The 22,963-nt window shown below is 44.7% G+C and overlaps 6 protein-coding genes across 6 annotated transcripts; 3 read left to right on the top strand and 3 right to left on the bottom strand.

The window, feature by feature from the left end:
* Positions 1–393: 393 nt before the first annotated feature.
* On the top strand, positions 394–1,666 carry N7473_012651 (uncharacterized protein; the record flags this gene model as incomplete). Its single annotated transcript, XM_057158590.1, has 4 exons — positions 394–547; positions 608–1,116; positions 1,178–1,424; positions 1,482–1,666. 4 exons carry the CDS (start codon positions 394–396, stop codon positions 1,664–1,666), a joined length of 1,095 nt encoding a protein of 364 aa, XP_057002544.1.
* Positions 1,667–1,910: 244 nt separating this feature from the next.
* Positions 1,911–3,398, bottom strand: N7473_012650 (putative C6 transcription factor; the record flags this gene model as incomplete). Its single annotated transcript, XM_057158589.1, has 1 exon — positions 1,911–3,398. The coding sequence occupies one exon, from the start codon at positions 3,396–3,398 to the stop codon at positions 1,911–1,913; it is 1,488 nt and encodes a 495-aa protein (XP_057002543.1).
* Positions 3,399–5,745: 2,347 nt separating this feature from the next.
* Positions 5,746–6,129, bottom strand: N7473_012649 (uncharacterized protein; the record flags this gene model as incomplete). The annotated part of the gene is made up of 1 exon (XM_057158588.1): positions 5,746–6,129. One exon carries the CDS (start codon positions 6,127–6,129, stop codon positions 5,746–5,748), a length of 384 nt encoding a protein of 127 aa, XP_057002542.1.
* Positions 6,130–8,419: 2,290 nt separating this feature from the next.
* Positions 8,420–8,734, top strand: N7473_012648 (uncharacterized protein; the record flags this gene model as incomplete). Its single annotated transcript, XM_057158587.1, has 1 exon — positions 8,420–8,734. The coding sequence occupies one exon, from the start codon at positions 8,420–8,422 to the stop codon at positions 8,732–8,734; it is 315 nt and encodes a 104-aa protein (XP_057002541.1).
* A 6,202-nt stretch (positions 8,735–14,936) lies between these two features.
* Positions 14,937–15,165, bottom strand: N7473_012647 (YqaE/Pmp3 family membrane protein; the record flags this gene model as incomplete). The annotated part of the gene is made up of 2 exons (XM_057158586.1): positions 14,937–15,075; positions 15,149–15,165. 2 exons carry the CDS (start codon positions 15,163–15,165, stop codon positions 14,937–14,939), a joined length of 156 nt encoding a protein of 51 aa, XP_057002540.1.
* A 4,528-nt stretch (positions 15,166–19,693) lies between these two features.
* Positions 19,694–20,103, top strand: N7473_012646 (uncharacterized protein; the record flags this gene model as incomplete). Its single annotated transcript, XM_057158585.1, has 3 exons — positions 19,694–19,883; positions 19,938–20,017; positions 20,071–20,103. 3 exons carry the CDS (start codon positions 19,694–19,696, stop codon positions 20,101–20,103), a joined length of 303 nt encoding a protein of 100 aa, XP_057002539.1.
* Positions 20,104–22,963: the final 2,860 nt, after the last annotated feature.

Below are 22,963 nucleotides of genomic sequence, written 5' to 3'. Positions count from 1 at the left end.
CTAGTCTAATCCGTAGTGGTAAGACTAGCTCCTGCAAAATGGCAAATTGTCCCGTCGTCTGATGGTCTGCTTTGGGAAAGCAGAGGCACCGTCCCTCTCTTTCGGAAAGTCAATGCGGGGAGATCGTGGAGCGCTCGTGGAGTTTGCGGAGAACGATCGTGCGGATATTTGATGTCATGGAATTCAATTTTATGGAGAGAATCGGCAGCGGCCGATGTGACGATGGGCAGGCAACAGGTAAAGAGTAGGTATAAAGGTTTGGGTGAGAGAACGGAGGGGGAAGAAATTAATCGAGAGTGTTGTTGGGATTTTTTTTGAGACTTTCGTTGCTGATTTCGTCGAAATTTGACTACATTACGCTTAAAAAACAAACAAATCGGAAAATTCATCATCATGCATTGGCGCGTTTCTTTGCCAGTCCTTTCCCTCGCTGCTGGGGCGGTTGCAAAGCACTATGCCATCATGGACAATGACTGGTATACGGCCGGATTCGTGCCTTATCTGATCGCTCTTGACGGAGACATCGATGTTCTGGCCTTGGCCTCGGGTAAGCATTTGTACTCATCCAGTCTAAGCACTAGTCACACACGCTAACCAATTTCCCTAGACACTGCCAATAGTTGGCAGCCACAGGTCGCCTTGCACGCCGTCGCTACTTTGGAGGCCGGCAATTTGAGCTGCATTCCCGTCTATCCTGGCGCGACTTGGCCATTGATCAACACCCCCGAGCGTTTCCAGGCATGGGAGACTATTCACGGCAAACTGCCCTGGGAGGGTGCATTCGCACCTGAGAATCAGACTGCTGAAGCCGCAGGCAATGATCCTACTTCGGGAGACCCCAACCGTATTGTCAAGGAGGCCTTCAAGGAGGGATTCCCCAAGGGAAAGCCTAACAATTCGACCTCAGCTGCGAACTTCATGGTTGAGATGGTACACAAGTACCCGGGTCAGGTTTCTATTTACTCTGCTGGTGCCTTGACCAATATCGCATTGGCTGTGCGCATGGATCCCGAGTTTGCCTCGCTTGCTAAGCAGCTGGTGATTATGGGCGGATATGTGGATTTGAATATGCTCGAGGCTACTGGTAGCATTATGTTGGCCGATTATCAGTCCGATGTAAGCTTCGTTCTGATGGAAGATGGTTTTCAACCGCGCATGCTAATATCTGATTCCTTAGATCAACCTCATGATCGACCCTGAGGCTTCCAAGATCGCTTTGACTGCCGACTTCCCTAGCATCACTATTGCCGGCAATGTCGCCAACCAGGTTTTCCCTACTCAGAAGTTTGTCGATGAAGTCAAGACTGCCGATAATGCCTACGCTCAGCTTTTCGCTAAGTACTACGATCTCTCGTTCCCCTTCTGGGACGAGACAGCTGCGGCCCTGATGGTTGATCCCACGATCGCCACCAACCAGACATCAGGTAAGAAGTACTATGAGACAAGCCAGCGACATTGATCTAACAAATTTGCTTTACCAGTTTACCTTGACGTGGACACTAGCTACGGTAGCCCGAACTACGGTAACATTCACGTTTACCAGAAGGCTCTTGCACCTGGTGGCATTCGTGAAGTCAACTATGTCTTTGAGGTTGATGCTAAGAGACTGACGGAGCGGATCAAGCACTCCTTGATGCATCCCAAGACCTGTGCGGATCTTGCCTAAGGATTCCTTTGGGAACAGGGACCGCTGGAGTTTGTTTGTAATTAAGCGTTGCACATTGACTGTATAAATACTGTAAATTTTGCCTCCAGGCGAAAAACTTTGAATGGAACATGTATATTACAGGGCAACTAAGAAGACAGTCTCCTGTATTCAAGCCAAATTAGTCCTCGTGGATCAGGGAACTAAGCTTCAAAACATCCAGAATTAACAATTTATCGCTAGAAACATAATTTCTTTCCGTATCTCAAATCGCTGACAAAATTTCACCCGGCTCATAGCCCCACGCCCGCTCAAGATCCTTCAACCTCCACAGTGCACCCCAACCAGTCGTCTCCTCAACAATCTTAAACAGCTTTGCCACCTCAACATGCTCACTGTGATGACTGAGAAGTTTCCCCGCAATGTACAGCGGTTGGATAGCATTAATCAGATTTCCAGAATGAGGATTCGTTAAAGAGATCCCACAAACTCGGCGCGCGTGCCACACAGACGAGTAATGTGGCTTGGCCGGAGGCTTCTCGGCCTCAGGGGGTTTCATATCCAGCATCATGATGCAAGCAGCATGATAAAGTTGGTTCCCTGAGATAGCAGCCCAGTGAGCGAAGAGGATCTCTGGGAATATTTGACCGCCCCCGATACCCGTCGTTTTAATAGGTAGCATGGCCGGAGGTCTTTTTTCAAGCCAGAATTGTAGCTCTTCCCAAAGGCAGGCCCATTGTTCGGCGAAGGGGCGGGTATCTTCCACCATTTCACCGACTTCCATCTCGCCCAGTTCCACGTATCTAGTTTGGCGGCAGGATAGATCACATGTCTTTGCGCAGAGATACACGGCCCAGTTTGCGTGCATATCTGGAGAGGCACAGCCGTCTTGGTAGAACATATCTCGGATCATGAGTTCTCTCTCCCTGGGACTTATCGTCTTCGGTAGATCAGGGACCCATTTCTCCAATGGAAGGACTGTAGACTCGGTACCACCAGAAATTATGGCGCCGCAGAGTTCCATGCGCGCATAGGTCCAGAAGGTAGCGGAAAGATGACCTCCGGATAGCCCGTTCACGTTAAACGAGTCGAAGAGAGCCGCGCACCCTTCGACGTGTCTCCTCCAGTCGCGTGGACTAACGGACATCAGCTCCATGACCGCTAGGATACATACTGTGACCAGAACATCAGGATCTTTCGCCTGGAGTAAAGGTGCCAGCAGCCTAATCGATTCTTGATAAAGCTCCAAGCTATCATATGCCTTGTCGAGACAAGCCTTTCGCTCCGTCTGACGAGCGGAGAATGCAAGAATAGCGTAAAACAAAGCGGGCGATCGCTGCGCGAGGATCGGAATGTGCACACCAAAATGACGCGACTCGTCAAATTTATCGAGATAAGGCGCACATTCAGTAATCCAATTTTTGAGGTAGAAGATAAGTCGAATTTTAGGAATAGACACCCTTGTAAAATCTAGTGTTGGTCGCGATTTCGTGGGCCCCTCTGATTGTTCCGAAGAGACTGGTGCTGAAGGGACTGGTGAAGTGTATTCACCAGGATCAAGGCTGGCAACAGAAGAGAAAAGCACACAGCGAAGTTCCTCTTGCAACTCGAGGAATCGCGGGTTGGCGGCATATTCATCCGCACTGGAAAATGTCCCTGGGGAGAGAAAAGCTTCTTCTTCAAATAATGGCGCATTATTGAAGGATTCTGGCATCCTTGTGTCTGGTATAACTGTTGCGACAGGCTCTTCCATGATGCGAGGGAGATTGTGACCTGAGAATTCTGGAGTAGAATGTAGGATGGAAGAGAAAGAAAGAGGCGGACCAAACCCCGGCTGGAGTTAAAACACCCCGTGGGAGGCGAAACTTTAGTTATGGTTAGTCAGGGCCCACTTACTGCTGGGGCTCCGTGGGCGTAGATGGGTCCCGCCCGAAATGACCTAGACTTGGGTACGGATCATTCCCGGTGTAGATATTGGTTTCCTTGTAAATTAATGCTACATATTGATGTCTAGGAAGTACGTCAATAGTAAACCTAGAATATGCCCACAGAGGACTTCTAATCAGTAACCAGACTTAACATAAGCAAACACTCGTCCCCGACCTTGGCCGATTCTCGGATGCCGACCCTATCTAGCACGTTGTGTTTCGTTCTCCTGTATTAGTTTTTCTTGCTCTTCTAATACACTGTCCAATACCTGTCCTAGTGTCTGACCAGCACCGATCGTCTGATCTATAGATGCTCTAGTATCCAGCAAGACTTGGAGCAACTTATCTCGTACTCTTTTTGGAAAACCTGTTGGTAGGGGCTTAACCTCCGCATTTTCATATAGATTTCTAAGCATTTGACCCTTTATCACTTCGTGAAGGGGGGTTTTTCCCTTGTTATCGATTGTATTGGCATCTGCGCCCCTGCTAACGAGGTGCCGAATAGTATTACCCCAGTCCAGATTCTTCACTAGATAATGCAGTGTAGTGCAGCTATCGGCATCAATCCAGTTGATATTAATGGTCTCGAGAAGGAATTCTAGAAAGGCAGAGGGTATAGACTAGGGCTAGGAGTGACTGTATAGTATATAGAGGATACTGCGACTCTTGTTATCACACGAGTGTGTATTAGCCCTATTCGTGATAAAGGATTTCACTAAGGCGGCTAGTTGTTCTAGGCTACCGCTAAAAAATGTAAAAGGCCTTATAGTATCCCTAAGAGCTGTTGTATTTCGGCTATTGCGGGAATCTAATATATCTTTTGAAGGATTAGCAGCTAGAAGAGCTTAATAGCTTAAGGAATTGCTACGTAGCCGAAAAAGTATATACACCGCGAAATAGAAGGCTGTAGCACTGTGCTAGTCTCGCGTATTAACAGGGTCGGGCTTTAGGTCCAGCAGAAATTTAACGCTGTCCGTTATTCGTGTTACGATATACCTGACATGAGGTTATCCACAAATGCCGGTGCCTCAGGCTACCAGGATCTTGGTAAGCCGCCAAGCTTTCGGTGGAGGTTCACTGGGGCTTCGCTGCCAGTACGTGTACGGACTCCTGCAAGGAAGGCCCTTGTAGAGGTTACACAAGCCTCGTGTTTTCCTCCACTCTTATTCCCCTACCAAGGATACATCTCCTTCCTGTTTTGAGCGATATGACTGTATATAAATTGATCCATGTTGGAGAGTTTTACATTCCTCAAGAAACAGTCTTTGACCTTTCTGAACAATTGACTTGGTTCCTTTCTCCTACCTGATTGACAGGCCTCTATCCTGACTTATAAAGTCTCCTTACAATTCGAGAGATAATCTTATCTATATTGTCGCTTTCTTCGCGTCGATCTATAATACCGGTTAAGGCCTAGTAGAGCGGAAGTTGTCCTTTATTATCGGCTATAGATGTGAAGGGCTGAAGCAAGACTTAGATTCAATCTAACTAGGCCAACATGCTGTTTACAAAAAGCTTGGAGAAGAGACGGAGTGGATCAAGCGGAACAACAATAGAAGTAAGCAGACAGGGCGGTGGCAGAACGGAACGTGCGGGAAGGCTATGTGGCATGGCCACATAGTAAGAAGCGGGTCTAACCCGTGACAATAGACACTATATCCGAGAGCTTAACATCACTACGATGATCTGTAAGTGCCTGTATAGCTTCTATATTCCAGAAGAGGGCTACGATATGTAATAGGGCCACTTCTTCGCTATAATCAATCCTAGAGCACTAGCTAGACTATATCTGACGGCTGTGGACGTCCCCTCTGTTAACTATAAGATAAGAAACTATCTTATAGCTCGTATAGGGAATAGCTGCGCCGAGAACGGTGCGTTCCAGGACTAGTAATTTGTCTAGGGGCCCCTGTAGTTCCTAGTAACTATAACTCCTCTCTAAGGTATCCGACTCAGATACCGAGCAGCCTATACTAAATATCTAATAAATAAGATCCTCAATATAGTCACGACACTTACGCGCCTTCTGCCTAGCAACGGCACTTTGCCTAGCTTTATCTGATACTATAAGCCCCCTACTTCTCCTAGCGCCTCGGCCGCGCAGAACAAAGGCGTCCGATCACAGAAACTTCGGTTATGCAAAGTCCCTAGCGGTGGGTTATAGTCTGTCAACTATAGCACTAGATCCCGATCCGCGGCAGCGCAAGCCTCGTGAATAAGGTAGACAGAGAAGCGGTTGAGATAATTCTCTAGAGGCTCAGTTAGAGATGTATCCGAAAGGTAAATTTTGATCAGTGCACGCAGTGTATTATAGCTGCGATATCCCAAAGCAATACTAAAAGGATTGTAATAATCGACGTTGTAGGTTTGTAAGAAGACAGCACAGTGTGGGCGCTCATTGTACAAATAAAGAGCCGATATATCGTTGCACTGGATGATTGAATAGAGTAGCCCCTGATAGGGCCCTTCGTACACAGGTGATCTATCCGTATCGTGGAAAGCAGGCGGTGTATTTTCGAAATCAGGGTGACGCTGATGGAATTTGGTATAGGCCATCGTGGAAATGAGAGGAATGCAAGAGCTGGAAAGTGGTAGGGGTAGAAGGAAAAGAGGACAGACATGGCGAGCGGCTATGCTAGGCCGTCTAGAGGTGGGTCCCGAAGGTGTATCCCAAATCTTGCTTTAAATACTACTGACGTTGAAGTTTTCTGCACCACAATTACACACACTACTTTGGCCCTTGACTTAGAGTATGAGAGGTAGATTGTTACTTAAGTCACCTCTTGCACACCGTAGTACTCGTCCACCTGGTCTGACTATGTAAAGAAGCCAAGAGGGCAACGGTTTCAGGGTAAGAGATACAGGCCAATGCGTTGTACATGGGTGTGTTTGCCGGACAGGCCTACTACACTGGGAATTACAAAGTCGCAATCAAGATGAGGATAAGCAAGAGTAGCTATAAAAAGGCGAAGCAAAAAAAAACATACAACAGCCAGGATTCGCATGTGGTCACCCACCATGCTACTAACTGGCCGGCGTGTGGCTTAAGTACGGCTGAGCGGACGGGAAGCCCTGTTCTCCACACCCTATGGTCGTATGTGAGAGAATTAAAGAAATATAGATTTATGTAAATTTCAGGTTCGATCATAGAGATCACAGCCTAAGTCTTCGTTAAAGTTGAGAATGGTCACACTAGAGCTCGATGTGGCTATAAACTAATTTACCCACTGTTTCTGACCGCGCTGGGGTCTAATGTGGTCAGAAATTTTGTTTATATTATAGTATCAAGGCCTATAGGGAAAGGGACGTATATTAGAATTAGGTACGCCGCCAACGCGAAAGGAAGAATAGTCAAAAAAGTAAAACTTTGGCAAGGGTTGATATTCGTTCAGATTCGTGAGTTTCGCAATAGCACCGGTTGCAGTCAGCGATGTCAAGAGTATGTGAACCTTCATTTTGCTGTTGAATGATCAAGAAATTGAGAATGCCCGGCGTAAAATTGAAAAGTCAAGGAGACGATTATTGTGCCTTGATGAATCACAGTGTTCAATGACACAGCGCAGAAGAGGCTTTAAATAGCTTTGAATTCCTTGTAGCAACGTATAGTTCGTCGCTTGTCTCACGTTTGCTCACACCCTTACTCGGATAAGGGTGCTCGTGATTTGCTTGTGCTCAACATTGAGGAGCTTGCATTGGACCCCTACGAAACGGGATGAAGTGCTCCATAGATAGTACAGGGAGATCGACATTGCATCGAGAAAGCGGGTCAAAGCTAACAACGCATGAGCGGCAGCAGGGGTGATGCAAGACTACAGCTAGACATGCTGGATATGTCTATTCTCTAGACGCGTAAAGAACTACCAGAACCAAGGATTCAAATGGTTCCGAAGAGGATATTGTATGCACTCCTCCAAAATTGTGTGTTCACTTAAGATTTAGTCTTGAGATATGATTGGAAGTTAAGTTGAGTAACCCGGAAATAAGAAATCTTCATTGTTGTCAAATGCGTGGATGCTATTCACTCGGGGTTGGCTGAAGCTTTTATAGCCCGACAAGGTAATTGGGCCCAGTGAAGGGGTGGGCGTCACGTCATAGGTAGACCTACTAGGGCGGAAGCTGGTTGATATCCCATCCAGCTCTACCATCAAAGTCAATAAGGATACCGCTTTCAATGTCTTCGGTACATAATGAACATCTCTCACCCAATACATATGCTAATCCCCGGGCATGGAAATGTAGGCTCTACGTATAGTCCAACTTAGCCTCCGCTGCCGGTAGAACTCCAGAACAGTACACATATACCATGAGGAAAACTCTCGCCATAATTTTCAAGTAGAATATCCGGTGAAGGTTCTTATAAGATTGATTCGTGAGTTACCTCATCCAATCTTTCTATGACTGACGGGTATGAGATACATTATCGGGATCTTGAAGTCCTTTGATCGTCAAAAAATCGCAAAGCGGTGAGCTTCCACAAAGTCCTTTATTTATTAAGTTCTTGGTTTGGTTACAAGTCCAGGGCAATACAATGTCCCTTTCACAAGTGATCTAATTAGGTATATCACAGTTACGCATATTTATAGTTACTGGCTAAAGAACTATTCTGGTTGGATTACGAGTCAGTAAAGTATCTCAGATAATACATAATGGCAGTCGAACTATATAAATCCTCCGAGCCCAGTCATGTCCTCGGCCGCTGTCCTGACCTCTATCCAGCTCACGCTCCTGACACTCTTGAACCCTACCCTCCGATTCCGCCTGCTGTAAGTCAAAGCCTTAGTTTTTCTGAAACGCACATTGACAACTACACACTTCTCAGCTAGTCAAATTTGGCCTATCGACCAAAATGCTTTCCTACTACGTGATCATTCATCTCAGTTGGGAGGACAAGTTTCGGGATACTACTTCCTTGCGCGAGACGATCCTCTGCGCATTTGGACAAGACATTCGACCGATTGAGGTCGTGAACTTTGCCGAGCCCCTGAGCCCGGACAGTATGCCAATCAAAGTTGAGGTTTCCCAGCCTCTTAAATTGACGGAACAAAATAAAGTCATCCTCAGGAACCAGGCACATGATATTGCCCGAGACTGGCTATTCCGTTACACCTCACATGGTGAGATTTCTCCTGCTCTTAGCATGGTTCACTGGTCTCGTCGTTAACTAACCTTTTGCTCTCCCGACTATTCTGCCTTTCGCGCTTGGCGACGTCTTTGATTTCAATGCACCTTTTTTCTCTGCAACTCTTGATACTTTAGTAGCAACCATATTTCTCACCTGAAATTTACCGCTGTGCGTAATCATATGCAGTTGTAGCCAACGCATTTTTTTTTTGGATTTGTAGCTGATCACTTTCCAGTGGATTGCTAGCTTTGCTCTCACTTGAGACGAGGAATGTACAACGCGGAGCATTGCGAATAGATTGCAAGCTACGAGTACTATCGCAATACAAAGAAAATATAGTATCCTACTGTCCTCCTTTTGGACGAAGAAAAAAAGTTAATTCCAAGATGGTAGACATCAAATAAATCAAATAACCCACCGATTTTCTAATTTGAGTGAACAAAGAAAGCATATAGAAAAAAGACACATAGAGAGATAGAAAGATAGTCATGTTGCATGATTACAATGGAAGCATGCTACATTCTGGTATCTATAAAAGCATCATCGAGGATTCAAAGACTAATAACAAAGAAATAGTATACTTAGAAAGATTCAAGAACAATTCTTTCAACCACATTAGGCTTGGGGAAACAGTGGGAAAGGTAATTAACAACTACATCAAGCTCCAGTGCGACCACCCTCAACGCTTAGATCTCTAGTATCAAAATCGAAATGGCTATATGTCTATATGTCCTTGAGAACTGTCACATACGACCATAGGGTGTGGAGAACCGGGCTTCCCGTCCGCTCAGCCGTACTTAAGCCTCATTATAGTATGCGGCTAATTTTCAAAGCGCCTTAAGCCTTAAAATGGCGTTAAACTTTATCCTAGGGTGGGTATAGGTGATATGGGTAAGAAGTCTCGAGGCTGGGGTGAGACAGGGTGAGAATATGGTGAGACAGGGTGAGAATATGGTGAGAGAGGGTGAGAATAGGGTGAGAGCGGGTAAGAATCCCCACTCAGGATCACCCACAGGCCGTCTTTTACTGGAGACCACCATAGAAATATGAGACCTGGGTGACTGCCTGGCCTTCTGTTCTTATTTTCTGGGCGTTCAGCCATTTCAAAGATGATGCTCCCGAAAGACTTCTAAAGGCAACTCAAGGGAAAGAGCTATATGTGCTACGTCATCTGGCTTCACCCTAGAATATCAGAATTAACGGGAATAAGAAAGTAATACTACCCGAAAATTTTGAAGTCTTTTACCGAGGACTATATGATAAAAAAAAGAAAAAAATACCTAAGCAGAAGTCGGCATATCAGAACTTGATAAACTTCACGTCAAGATAGGGAAAATATATGTTGTCAGAATACCCATATAGTGGGTCCATCCCGCTTCCGTGCGATCTTTCCGTTTTGCCTACTGATTTCCACATGCATCTCCGTCCTGTTCTTAGTTATAAATACTACGTGTTTCCATAAATAGAATAAAAAGCTTAACAGATTTAAATTCAATTTGACGTCTTTGTTATGTATAAGATAAAGCGGCCTTCTTGTATCCAGTCACTGTTCACCTGAACTTTCTCTAGTCTGCTAGTACTCGAAGCTTTTATGCACACTACGCTTCTTGTGTGCACGTTTCCCCTTATGCCCCACGCTTAAGTCCATCAGAAACATCCTCTAGGCTACCTATGCTGAAGGGCACGATTAGATTCTTTAAGGTTCTCGTTAATAGTCTAGTATTAACTAGATAACATCTTTTCATTTTCATTTTATTACAGTCAATGTTTTAGGATTATTTGGCTTTATTTATAGTAAGCGAGACAAACACTGGGAGACTTTAGACGAGGACCCTATGGCCGAAGCCGTTATGGCTACTTCCACTCCGATACTAAATCGTATTATTGAGTACTAAGCGGGAACTAACCCTAGGCTCATAGCGGACCTACCCGCGGGATGCCCCGAGCCCAGTCTGCTCCTAGCATCGCCCGAGTCACGTACATGTTAATAGTATAGCAGTTTACACGCAGACGGCCCGGTATCTAGATCTTCTATACTATATAGTGAATCCCTCCGCGTTATAAGATATAAGTATATTATTCCGCCCCTAAGCATACGCATCGAAGTAGAATAAACTATAACCCTAATATAGAGAAAAAGGTAATATTTAAGGGCTAATCCGAGGCTTAATAGCTACGTTACTCGGTGTTAGCCCATAATGCGGAAATCTTTTCTAGGACACGCTAAGAAATAACGATATAGTGAAGCTCGTATTAGAAGAATGGAATTAAGGAAACCAAATAAAGTAAGATAACAAGATAGAAAGGCGGCCTTCATAGCCAATTCGGACTATACTCGAAAGCAAAGTGATGTGTTAGCTAAAGTAGGCCAACATCATATAAGACTAGTAGTTAAATATATCACCTAATACTTAAGAGCATGCTCAATTAACGAAATTCCGGCAAAGAGAGGTAAGTTCGGTACGGTAATTCTGCTATTCATAATTGAAGTCCATTAAGGAATTATCAGCGCTAGTGCCTTGGAAGTGGGGCCCAGAAAAGAGAAGTAGTCTATAGGGAGGAAGCCGTTTTCGCTACATACTGTACCCCTCATCGGGAGTTCTGATGTCCTGGAGATTTTTACGCGCATGAGTCTATACTCAACCTAGAGAGGAGTCTTTGCCCGTTCTACCTGCAATTAATCAAAACGAATCCCTGCGACACCTTAATGGTCCCTCCATCCCTCTGGGGCAGGAACTGCAAGCCAATTGAGAAGTGTCAAGGAAATGTGGAAAGAAGCAACTGAAGGAAAGACCCGAGTTGTATTCTTGGGTTACGGGTGGGCCATTGATTGGGAACACTATTACACTCAATAAAATTTTGGGTGCAGTACAGCCAATCCCCCTATGTTCGGGATAGGCTTCCATGTTTTACTTCAGGAGATTGTTTAAACCCTAAAGCTAAGACTATGGTTAATCCTTTCTAGGCTAGATGCAGCTAGCCTCATATCATGCCTGCATAAAACAAAAAATGTAAAATACCTAAGAAGGCAAAGATAGGTCGGCACCTATGACGAATATATTGGCATTTGTTGCGAATGTTCGTTACGAATATTCGCATTGGCAGAAACTTGGCATCACGAAAGCGAAAGCGAAAAAGCTTTTTCAGTGTCCGTCGAATGAGAGGCTATATGTCGGACTCTCATGTTATCTTCGTGGTGTGATTAAGCTAACACGTTAATTGGTGGCTAATGTCGGCACGGGGAATGGCTGGCTCTATTAGCGCAAAGGGAGACAAGATTTAATGTCCTCCAAAAGGGAGCTAGAAGCAAAATGGGCCAATCAGGTTCTACTACAGGATGAAGACAACAGCCCTCTTCCTAACGGAGTTTCGGTCAGCTTTCGAACCGAGAAAACTGAACCTAATTAGGAAGTCGCCTTCTCAGCTTGTATTTCGAAAATATGATGGTGAACATCTGAAATATAACAACTATATTAGGGCTCAATTTCCTGCTAAGTTAGATTCCTGATGGTGGTTAATGATTGATTGCTCGGGAGCGGCAGGCAAGATTTTGAGACCCCAGCCTAATTACATTGAGTGATGACATCATTGACCCAAGCGTACTTGAAGTCTCCAACTTGATAAATCTTCCGCCTCAAGATTACTTAAAATGTAGGATAAGATTTTCACTTTCAATTTCATTACAGCAACTTCAGATTAATGGATCCAGGTACTGCACTTACCATCGTGGCAAGCGTACTTTTGTCTTTTGCAACAGTTGTGGTAGCATTGCATCTAATCTTTCGATTTGGCGTGCTAAAAGTATGGGGATCTGACGACTACTGTGTCATTGGTGCTATTATCATCTCAATCGGGATGCTTATCACTATTAACTTGGGTAAGCTACACGACTTATCTTTCATTCGAAGCTAATATGTCTCAGGGGTGCATCTAGGTATTGGAAAAGAGAGGTCAGTTAGCGATATCAATACTGCAGTATTAGGTCGAGTGAGTTGTCTATTCAATTTTCGATGCCATGACTGACTGTTTTCAGACGCAGCTAGCCACCCAGATACTTTATATTACATCGAGTGGTCTGGTCAAAATTTCGATTCTTCTATTATATCGCCGCATCTTCATCACGTTAAGGAGGATCGCTGCAATATCAGCAGTAATTATCGGGCTCATCACCCTTGCGTTCATATTTTCTGCCATTTTTCAATGCAAGCCTGTCGGGAGCTACTGGCTCGGATCCACAGACAATCAGGGCTCTTGTATTTCATTACTCATTTTTTGGTGTGACGTTGCTGTCGTTTATCTTTTAACCAATATCTGGATATTTTGCTTGCCATTGAAGCCGATGTTTGGTAAGTTTTGAGACCATTTCATTCAGGGAAACTCAGCTCACTTCAAATTAGATCTGCATATGAAACTGAAACAGAAATTCATAGTTGCTGCTCTACTATGCTCCGCTGGGCTATGGTAAGCCCTACGTTATTTTCTCTTTCACACAATGTCTCACTTCCTTCAAGCACAGTAGTGACAGCAGCAATAAGGCTTGCCTACGTGGTACACCTTTACAAAGGAACTGATGATATATTGAACGTCGTGCCAGTATATCTATGCTCTGTGGTGGAGATCTCTGCTGCCTTGGTCGCTCTGAGTGCGCCGTCTCTGAGACTGCTTTATCAAAAATGTGCACCTTACCTTTCGTCGTTCATTGATGACCATAAGACCAAACCCCGTGAAAATGAAGAAGCTACATAAGCCACGTTACCTGTGGAAATATCTGGCAATCTAATTGTCCCTGTCGATCCTTCTTTGGCCGCCCTGCCCTCTATCCGAGGCGAGATATTTTCTTTCTGATTGCCGATGTGGCTTAGGTATAAGAGTTCTCGACAAACAACTAAGGTTGAAATAGGTTGATCTTTTACATCGAAACTGACAAGTCTGCCAAATATTTAGTAGTGGTGGCAATTCAGGTTGGAGATGGCATATGTCTTAGAACTGCAACTAAGGCGCTTTGTGAAATGAGCAATCCTTTTCCTAGCCCTATCAGCAATGACTGCACCTTTTGCATCTGCTTTGCGTTCCTAATGAAGCTTTCCCCTGTTGTGCGGACCGTGAAATCTTCCAAACAAGCCCATTTTCATAAGTGAAGGAATCGGCGACACATTAATGGATATGTATCTCGGAATTCCGCTCATTTGAGGTAGTCATGGTCACTTACACACGATGTTCTACAAAAGAGGAGAACAATGACTACATGGAAGATAAGATGACTATCGAACCCAAAGGATTTCGAGCGAATGATTTTCACTAGAGGCCTCATATAGAGATAGCGGGGAGGAGCAACACTACTCTTAGCGAACACCAGTTCGCTCATTCAAGGGTCTACATTCTTACCGACCGGCAATTCCATAAATGAATAGCCAATCTTCTGGATTTCTTCCTTGCAGATTTGCATGGTCGGACCGGTCACTCATCGGGACAATAACTCTGATCACTGGTCAAAAGACTTTATCGCGGGCGATACTGACGCTCTCTATCCGCCGCTAGCTCTAGCACAAATAGCCCACTGTCATACAATTCAGTTTCTTGATAAATAATCTGTCAAGCTTTAACCAACCTAATGGGGAACGAGCCCCTTCTTACGAGCTTTTGCCTTGACAAATATCCGCCGCCTTACAACCGTTAAGCTGACCTGTGAGTATATAAATGGCATTTAATATAAGATAAAAGCAACGAGGACGCCAATGCAAGTTGGTTGTTTCAATTCAAACTTGGATGTTATGAAAGTGAGCTATTTGTACTAGAGGTAGCGGTGGATAGAGAGCGTCAGTATCGCCAACAATAAACAAGACTTCGACGCAGGTTGTTTGTTTCGATTCAAGACGTCACACTTTGCTAAATCATGGAAAACCGTTGTACCGCGATTGCGTCTGTGTTCCTTATGCGGTACAATATTAGAATCGACGTCAAGTGCTCCAAAAGCTAAGCAACTTGCTCATGCCGGTGATAACGACATTTAAATCCAAGACAAAGATGTTCCACTGAGTGAGGTATGTCGAGGAAAAGCTATATAGATACTACGCGCCTGAGATAAGCCCACTACTACTTTATTAATTCATTGGTAGAAATGATCTTGGGGGCTAAGTCGACGTCGGTTATGTGATGAGGACACAATATACCTTAAGCTTTGTCAGCTCACTAGATCGAATCTAAAGTAATAGTGATGTAAGGAGCGGTACTGATACGAGGCTTACAGTGCATGTATGATTCCAGGGATATCACCCAACAAGGTGAGCAAGATGTTGACGTAAAAGTCTGCTCCACATCCTCTTCGTAACAGCACAGCAAGAGGCGGGAGAAAAACGGCTAATATACCAAGGCAGATGTCTCTAGTTGATAAAGGTCAGATAGAACGACATTTGATCATGCGTAAACTGTTCAAAAGTCAATATTCCTACTCACGACGCTGTGACAGGCATTTTCAACGTTCCTCAAGTCTTGCAATCTCTCTTAAGACTGGATACAGTTTCGGGATATGAGAGGTCTTTTGATGAGCAAAAGCTTTAGGTTGGAGTAGTCGCTCTGATTTTGGAACCATGGATTTTTACGAAGATGCTTAGTCAATGACGTAACTGCCAACTAACTATGCTGGTCATATTGTGTGGAGCCAAGAAATTTGCTCCCTGAGCTATATCTGAAAATAAGGTGAATTATTGTCGCGAAGCAAGATTGTCTGTGCGACCACATTCTACAGCCTTCGTCCACTTACCAGTAATTGCAGAGTCAAGGTAAGTACTAGGCAGAGCTTTTACAAGTACCGTGGCTAGGCTCGACTTAAGCAGGTTACAGGAAAGAAGTTATCGAACGCTGCCAGGGATGGGATGTTCTCAGAGCTACTCAGTGAGCTAAAGGGCGAGGGTCTGAGCATTAGACTTCCGCAGAGCCCACAAAGCCCTAAGCCCAACCCGGGCCCAACCCGGGCTCAACCCGCAAATGGGTTGGGTTTTGGGCCCGAGGGCCCGGCCTACCGGTGGGCTATAGGCCTAAGGTAGGAGCCCACTGCGGATTAATAGGGGCCCAAATAGGCCCTAAACAGTATAAACTTGCCGATTCTTGACATTTGTGTTACGATATACCCGATATGAGGTTATCCACAAATGCCGGTGCCTCAGGCCACCAGGACCCTGGTAAGCCGCCAAGCTTTCGGTGGAGGTTCGCTGGGGCTTCGCTACCAGTACGTGTGCGGACTCCTGCAAGGAAGGCCCTTGTAGAGGATACACAAGCCTCGTGTTTCACCCCGCTCCCACTCCCCTACCAAGGATACATCTCCTTCCTGTTTTGAGCGATATGACTATACATAAATTGATCCATGTTGAAGAGGTTTTACATTCCTCAAGAAACAGTTTTTGACCTTTCTGAACAATTGACTTAGTCCCTTTCTCTTACCTGATTGACAGGCCTCTATCCTGACTTATAGAGTATATCTTTACAATTTGTATAAGCAATGCAGAATTTCCTAGTAATTTTGAGTATTTAAATTACTGTCTAAGGCCGCTAATTGACTGATAAGATTAACTGATAAGATCGGTTGATTAGATATTAGGATATTAGGTAAGGTTAAATTAGCTATATACTAATCTAATAACGTTTATACAGTTCGTCATTAATATGCTTCCTCTTCCTTCCCAATGTCCGCACCTGAGACGGTGTAGTAGTGATAGTAGTATCGTTATCGTTAGTATCTATTAGATCACTAGAACCAGACTTATCACCCTACTCTTTAGTGTTACTAATTGTCGGATTTACGCCGTGTGCATAAACCCTGGGGGTGTGCTTAGAGGCGCACACAGGTCGATCGAATACCACGATTATGGAAGAGTGACGAAAGTGCAATAGAGCTGGGTCGGCAGCGAACAGGTTGAACAGTGGAAGGTCAACACAGTTTAATCAGAATTGCCTTGAGCTCTATTCGTGAGTGGAAAGGGTGTCAAACTTATGACATTGTCGTCAAACTTATTCAATTTAACTAGGGAAACAGGCAGTATTTATAACTTTGGGTACATGGCAGAATGTCACAGGAAAAGACTGATAAAAATCCGAAATAACAAGGGGGTATACGAGAGTGTTAGGAAACTCGTTCTTTCCATCCGATGCAATAGTTGATAATCAGGGTCGTATACCATGAAGCGGTGTATCGGGGATACAGAATTATGCATCCGATTGCATTAGCGCGCATACGCATGGATGCGCCGGCTTATTGTAGGGATATACACACACACACATGTTGACAAGACCTTCTAAAACAGCGGTCGTATAGCCTTCCTACACTATCAAAACTTATGCTTGATCAGATTATTAAGGGCTATACAAAAGCCCTACACTATACTGCGCTACTAGTGAAGGAGAACGCTGATCTACACACAGCGAATAAAAAGAAACGTCAAAAGCGCACTCGATCGACTAGACGGATTACACACGAAGGGGGCCTATCAATCGAAGAGGGCGTACAGCTAGCTCAGCAGCTAATTCAGCCAGTAGAAACTGATGAGGTAGTATCGCATGATCAGGTTAATCTGCCTAATCAGCCGATTCAACCGGCCAGGAGGGCTCCGCCTACCTGCAGTGGATATAGCCAAATTGGTCATAGGATTACTTCATGTAAAAATCGTATTATCTAGTTGAATTAATTTGTGTTGGTTGAGATACTCGATTTTGAAGTTTTGTAATGGAGGTGGGGTGGGTTGCCAGCTCGCTTGTGAATTACGTTAGGGACTTTATAGCAATTCAGACTTGTTGATATCCAATTGGTGGGCGGTATGATTTACTAAGCAGTATTTCCGACTAACTAGTTAGTTACTTCTGACAAATTCCACATTTTATTTCCATCACTGAGATCGTCATGCACCACTGTTTTCCCGCTTCCTCTACTAGGGATTCATTCCTTTCCTGGTTGAGCAACGAGTAATGAAGAGGAGGTTTTACGTTCCTCAAGAAACAGTCTTTGACTTCAGAAACAAAAACCTTGGCTCCTTTAATCTACCTGTTTGACAGGCCTCTACCCTGACTTGTAGAGTACATTTTTACGGTTTCTGGCCTCCTCCCGAGATGTCTGTCTTAGGGCCGTCCGGGGCACGCGCAAGTATACCGAAACGCACGTAACTAAGCTAATATTAGCGTCCGTGGAACGATTGGTTGACGGTATCTTAAATAACTGCGACCGTTATGAAAGCGATCTGGATTGGTATAGACTAGTATGCATATGGTCGAATAAGAACTACACTAATATACGGCGATGCCATAATGTCTAGAAAAAGTAGCCCGGGCGGTAGCGGAGTTCATTTCGCAAAGAATTGGATGGAATAGACTGATTGGGGCCTAACTGGGGTTCAAAAAGCGCTCAACTGTGCAGCATCCCTCGTGACCAGTTAGCGAGCGATAAGGCCTTCATGAGGCTACACGGCCTACCATATTTACTGACGGAAAACCAAGTGGGAAGAATCAACCAATGATGCTGCTCTTGGTGGAGGTTACACTTCTCAAGCTTGTATCCCGCATGCGTTGAATCAATGGTAATTCATGTATACCAATTTCAACATCTATGCCAAATTTCAATATACAAAGAGACGTTTGCGGCCTTTTACGATTATTGGTATGAATAGACTCACATCGCTCAGTGGCTGCGGTGTGAGATGAGCGACTAGAGTGTCGAACAGTGGACAAACCCATGGTTGGTTGTCCAATTGCCAAGCTGATTAGCAAATCTCATATCCTTGTCGCTGCGCAGCCGTACCCCGCACGGTAGGAAGTTAAAAAAAGCGACCATTGTTCGACAGAAAAAGACTCGGCCTAGAGTCCCCGTCAAGGCAGCAACCTGAATTATTGATCGTTATCCTAAGATCAGATTTTAGGAATCTGTTATTGATGGTTGCTCTAACGAAGCCACTATGCTAGCATGTTTATGTTTTGAATGTTCGTCACGCGCCTAATACTCAGGAGCTCCAGGGGGCCTGAGGGACTAGACGTCAAACCGCCAGTGACTCACCTACCTGTAATCTACCATCCATGGACTACTTAGGATTACTATTTTCTTAGCGTCCTGCGGTTGTTTTTCACCAAGACCCGCGGACCCAGGGTTCTTACGTCACTCACTACCAAAAACGTAACTACCCTTTCTTTGTAAGTAGTTCTAGGCCAGACTGCTATCTCTTGTCCGGCCCCTGATAATTGTCAAACCAAGGTAACGAGAAATGATCATTTCCAGATCTTATGAGTTTATGCTCGCGCTTATAAGGAATTGCCTTTACTTTCCTTCAAGGTTAAGTCAAGGAACAAGCTAGATTTACTGGCAAGCGAGAGCAACGACTAGTAAAGGGGCAATGGCAAAAAGCGCAAATCACCCGGAGGGTTGAGGCTTTGCAAATTCAAGCCGGCCACAGCAGTATCTTATGGGTCCATCCATTGGTAATTTCCATTTTCCCCACAACTACTCAATATTCCTGCCAAGACACAAGATCCACTAGGATAATCCAGCAAGCTACCCGCCACATTGTATTATAATAGTCACCGCTCACACGAACGCAGCCAGGACGTAATGCACTTTAATTGTAGAAAACAAGATCTACGCTGGATTCTGCTGGTATGGCATAAGCGGCGAAGTCACGATACCATGCGTACGGTCCTCTAAGACCTGCGCTGTGCCGTGGCTATTTTCGAACCGGAAGTAAATGATTCGATGATATCTCTCCCAGGGAAAGCTAATCCTAAAGTCATTGGCCGGCAATAATATGCGTTGCCTTTGTGATGCAATTAAAAGTCAAACTAGCAACATGATCTAGACGCTACGAGAGAGCGTGTGATAGCGACAATATAGTCGGTTCTAGATGGTCGATTTATGATAAGGCCGATCTTAATCCGCCACTTAATCTATATAAAGGCTGAGAATCCCTCTGGCTTTTTATGCGAAAGATAAGATATAGAGAAGACTCTATCAACAATTATCTATTCGAAATGCTTCTGAAGAACGTTCTTGCCACTTTTGCAATCGCAGGCCTAACTGCTGCTTCTCCTGTCGACGGAATTGAAGCAAGAGCAGTATCCGGTACTTGCGCGAAGAACGCAAATGCGTGGTGCTGTGCCACTGCATTTCCTTTCAGCATTTTCTTTATCCAGAAAGTTGGTTCGAATTGTGTCCGGCCCTGTAAGACCTCCCTAATCACCTTTAAGAAAGCAGCATACTAATCAGCATCTCCAGCCGGAAGTGGACCTAGTTATAGCTGTTCCAATAAACCAGGAAGACCTAATTTCCTTTGCTGTGACAACAATGAGCTTACAGTGAGCTAACTTATTCAGAACTTATCAAACAGGAAGGCACTAATGGAGAATAGGATGATAAAGGTGGTGTCGTTTGTGTTGTCTAAGGAAATATTTTCGGCCTATTGGTGTCTGAGCAAGATGCTCTACGGTCCTTACAACAGAATGATATTTACCTCTAGCAGAGGCATTCAAAACCAGCAAAAATATCGCTGTCTGGAAGGCTTATATGAGACCTGAGGAAAATTGCGCTCAGTATGAATAGTTGTGATAATAATGGCCTATTACCGACGCAATGATTTAAATAACAGATAGCTTTGCGCAAGAAAACCCTCCAAATTACTCTTAGGAAACAATATGAGCCGAATTGAAAGAGTAAACGAAATGCGGGAGAATCTACATTAGCAACGTAGGAAAAAGCCAGATCACATACAAGCAACTCTAATACGTTATTAGCCGCTATGTATTTGAGAATTCGCCATGTATCTAATACGTGGATTCGATATTTCATACTCCAAGTGCTGTACAATGGTACATCCCTTCTCCCACCAAGCAATTTGTTTGATAAACAGATTAGGGAAGCGAGAAACTTACCTGTGTCAGCTACTTTATTGATAACAACTCCCAGTATTCTATATAACAAGGATCAGGTTAAGTGGGACACGCTTGATGGTCTTCTCATTGTGTTGTGCCTACTTTGTGGCCTTCATGAAAGGAAAATGATGTACCCGGATACGGGAGCTTTGCTTTGTCGTCTTAAGTCTTGATTGGTCCATTTTACTCCGCTCCACATTGAGGTTCTCTGGCAGGAAAACAATCCTCGTGTTCTGCGTAGACGACTCTACCGAATCAGCGAAATTCCTAAAGTCGACTCTGGCTAACAGAACAATGTTAGGGTTCGTAGGAGCACATAAAGTATCATAACATCTGGGGTGCAACCCCCACTGATCCTATTAGCAACGTGATTACCAACAAGTCGCTGCCTTCATACGCGGTATACCCATTTGGGCTGGTTGCATCATAATAGACGGAGACCAAATTTAGTCAAAGTGAAAAGGGATCGGTTTGTGGTCTGGTAATCAATCGTGCTGTTTTCGGACAGCTCTGCGTCAGCCATCCTTTTAGAGTAGCTGCGACCGTGGTTCCCGGGAAGCCCTCCCCCAATGTGGTGACATCAATAATCCTGAAACTATCATCGGCTTCCGGGTATAGGATAATGGAATGTGGATGACTTTGCGCAGAACATAAATAATCTACAATGCTCACGTCCACTGTGTACTCTCTACGATAACATCACAGACCCCTGTAAGCTGTCTCCACCGTATATGGCTCTTGGTTCTCATGCGAATTGTTTCACTTCTAGTCTACCCACAGTGATAATGAAGTTGTCGACCTGGGCTCTCCATCTCACAACTCCAGGTGCCGCTAACGCCTGGCAGCTTAAGGCCGGGTCTCAAACCTCGACCGGTTCCACCACGCAGGCTGTCAATCCGTGTTCATCCCGAGTGGCGCGCAGATCAGCTGGCACGGATCCCGTGGAGCCAACACCGTTCAGTTATTTAACGTCCAGGGTAGCTGCAGCAGAGTGTTTCGGACTGTGATGGGTGTGGGGGATATAAATGCGTCCAGCAATATCTACGGCTTTGTGGTGAAAGTATGATTACTATCGGGACTATTATGAGAAGGTTAGGTAATTGTATTCAATTCCACAAGCTTTTTCCACCTTAATCAATATCTGAGCTGTGACATAGATTATATCGGGGATCTGCTGTTATGAAGAGGATCTTGATCGATAACTGCAAGTAGCTCTTGCAAGAGCACTGCTTTACCAGCCGAAATCACGTATTGACTCACTGGGGGTATATTAGAATTCGATGAGTAGCTCAATCTCTGAAATTTATCGTCGACAGTCCGATTGTAGTCTTCACTTCTTGCTCTGCAAGACTGTCACATCCCAGGTTATGGTATGACTACGACTATCATCTGCAAAATGGCGGTTGCTAAAGAATTGCCTACGACATCACCGCCCTCTTACGGAACTAATGCAACACGATATACTTGCTTTAACATGCAAAAAGTAGCGTCCGACTAGGTTTCAAGATTTCCTGCGCATAACTCCCGGCCCTTGCGTCCACATAGATTAGTCACCCGTGACCCAACGATTTGGCTGTATGTAGCAGATTTTGCAGTCTAAAGTGTGTTGAGGATTGGAGACGATTGAGGACAATTGAGCCTACTTGCTTGGGCAACATCCGCTCAGGCGCTATTTTATTTGAATTTGAGTAGTCTGAAGACTAGTCTGGATACAGAACAGCTTGCGAAGGTGCACGAGAAGATCGAGTCTGTGCACGGCCTTCTGGTGTGGGCGATGGTATGGTAACGAGTGTAGCTGTTCAGAACTATTGCCTTCGGTTCTAGCATAAGGATATCCTGTATATTCCGAACTAGGGGGAGATTGTGTTATGATATCACTGACATGAGGTTATTCACAAATGCTGGCGCCTCAGGCTACCAGGACCCTGGTAAGCCGCCAAGCTTTCGGTAGAGGTTCACTAGGGCTTCGCTGCTAGTACGTGTACGGACTCCTGCAAGGAAGACCCTTATAGAGGTTACATAAGCCTTGTGTTTTCCCTGCTCCTATTCCCCTACCAAGGATACATCTCCTTCCTGTTTTGAGCGATATAACTGTATATAAATAAGCAAACACTCGTCCCCCACCCTGACCGATTCTCGGATGCCGACCCCCTCTAATACGCCGTGTTTTCTTCTTCCGCTCTAGTCTTTCTTACTCTTCTAATACACTATCCAATATTTATCCTAGTGTCTAGCTAGTATCGTTCGTCTGATCTATAGATACTCCAGTATCCAGCAAGACTTGGATCAAGTTATCTCTTACTCTTTTAGGAAAACCCGTTAGCAGGGGCTTAACCTCTATATTTTTATATAGCATTCTAAGTATTTGACCCT

This window comes from Penicillium subrubescens, assembly GCF_028828155.1.
Source record: "Penicillium subrubescens strain IBT 31985 chromosome Unknown utg000011l_segment0_segment0, whole genome shotgun sequence".
Taxonomy (NCBI): domain Eukaryota; kingdom Fungi; phylum Ascomycota; class Eurotiomycetes; order Eurotiales; family Aspergillaceae; genus Penicillium; species Penicillium subrubescens.
This window is presented reverse-complemented; position numbering and strand designations above follow the sequence as displayed.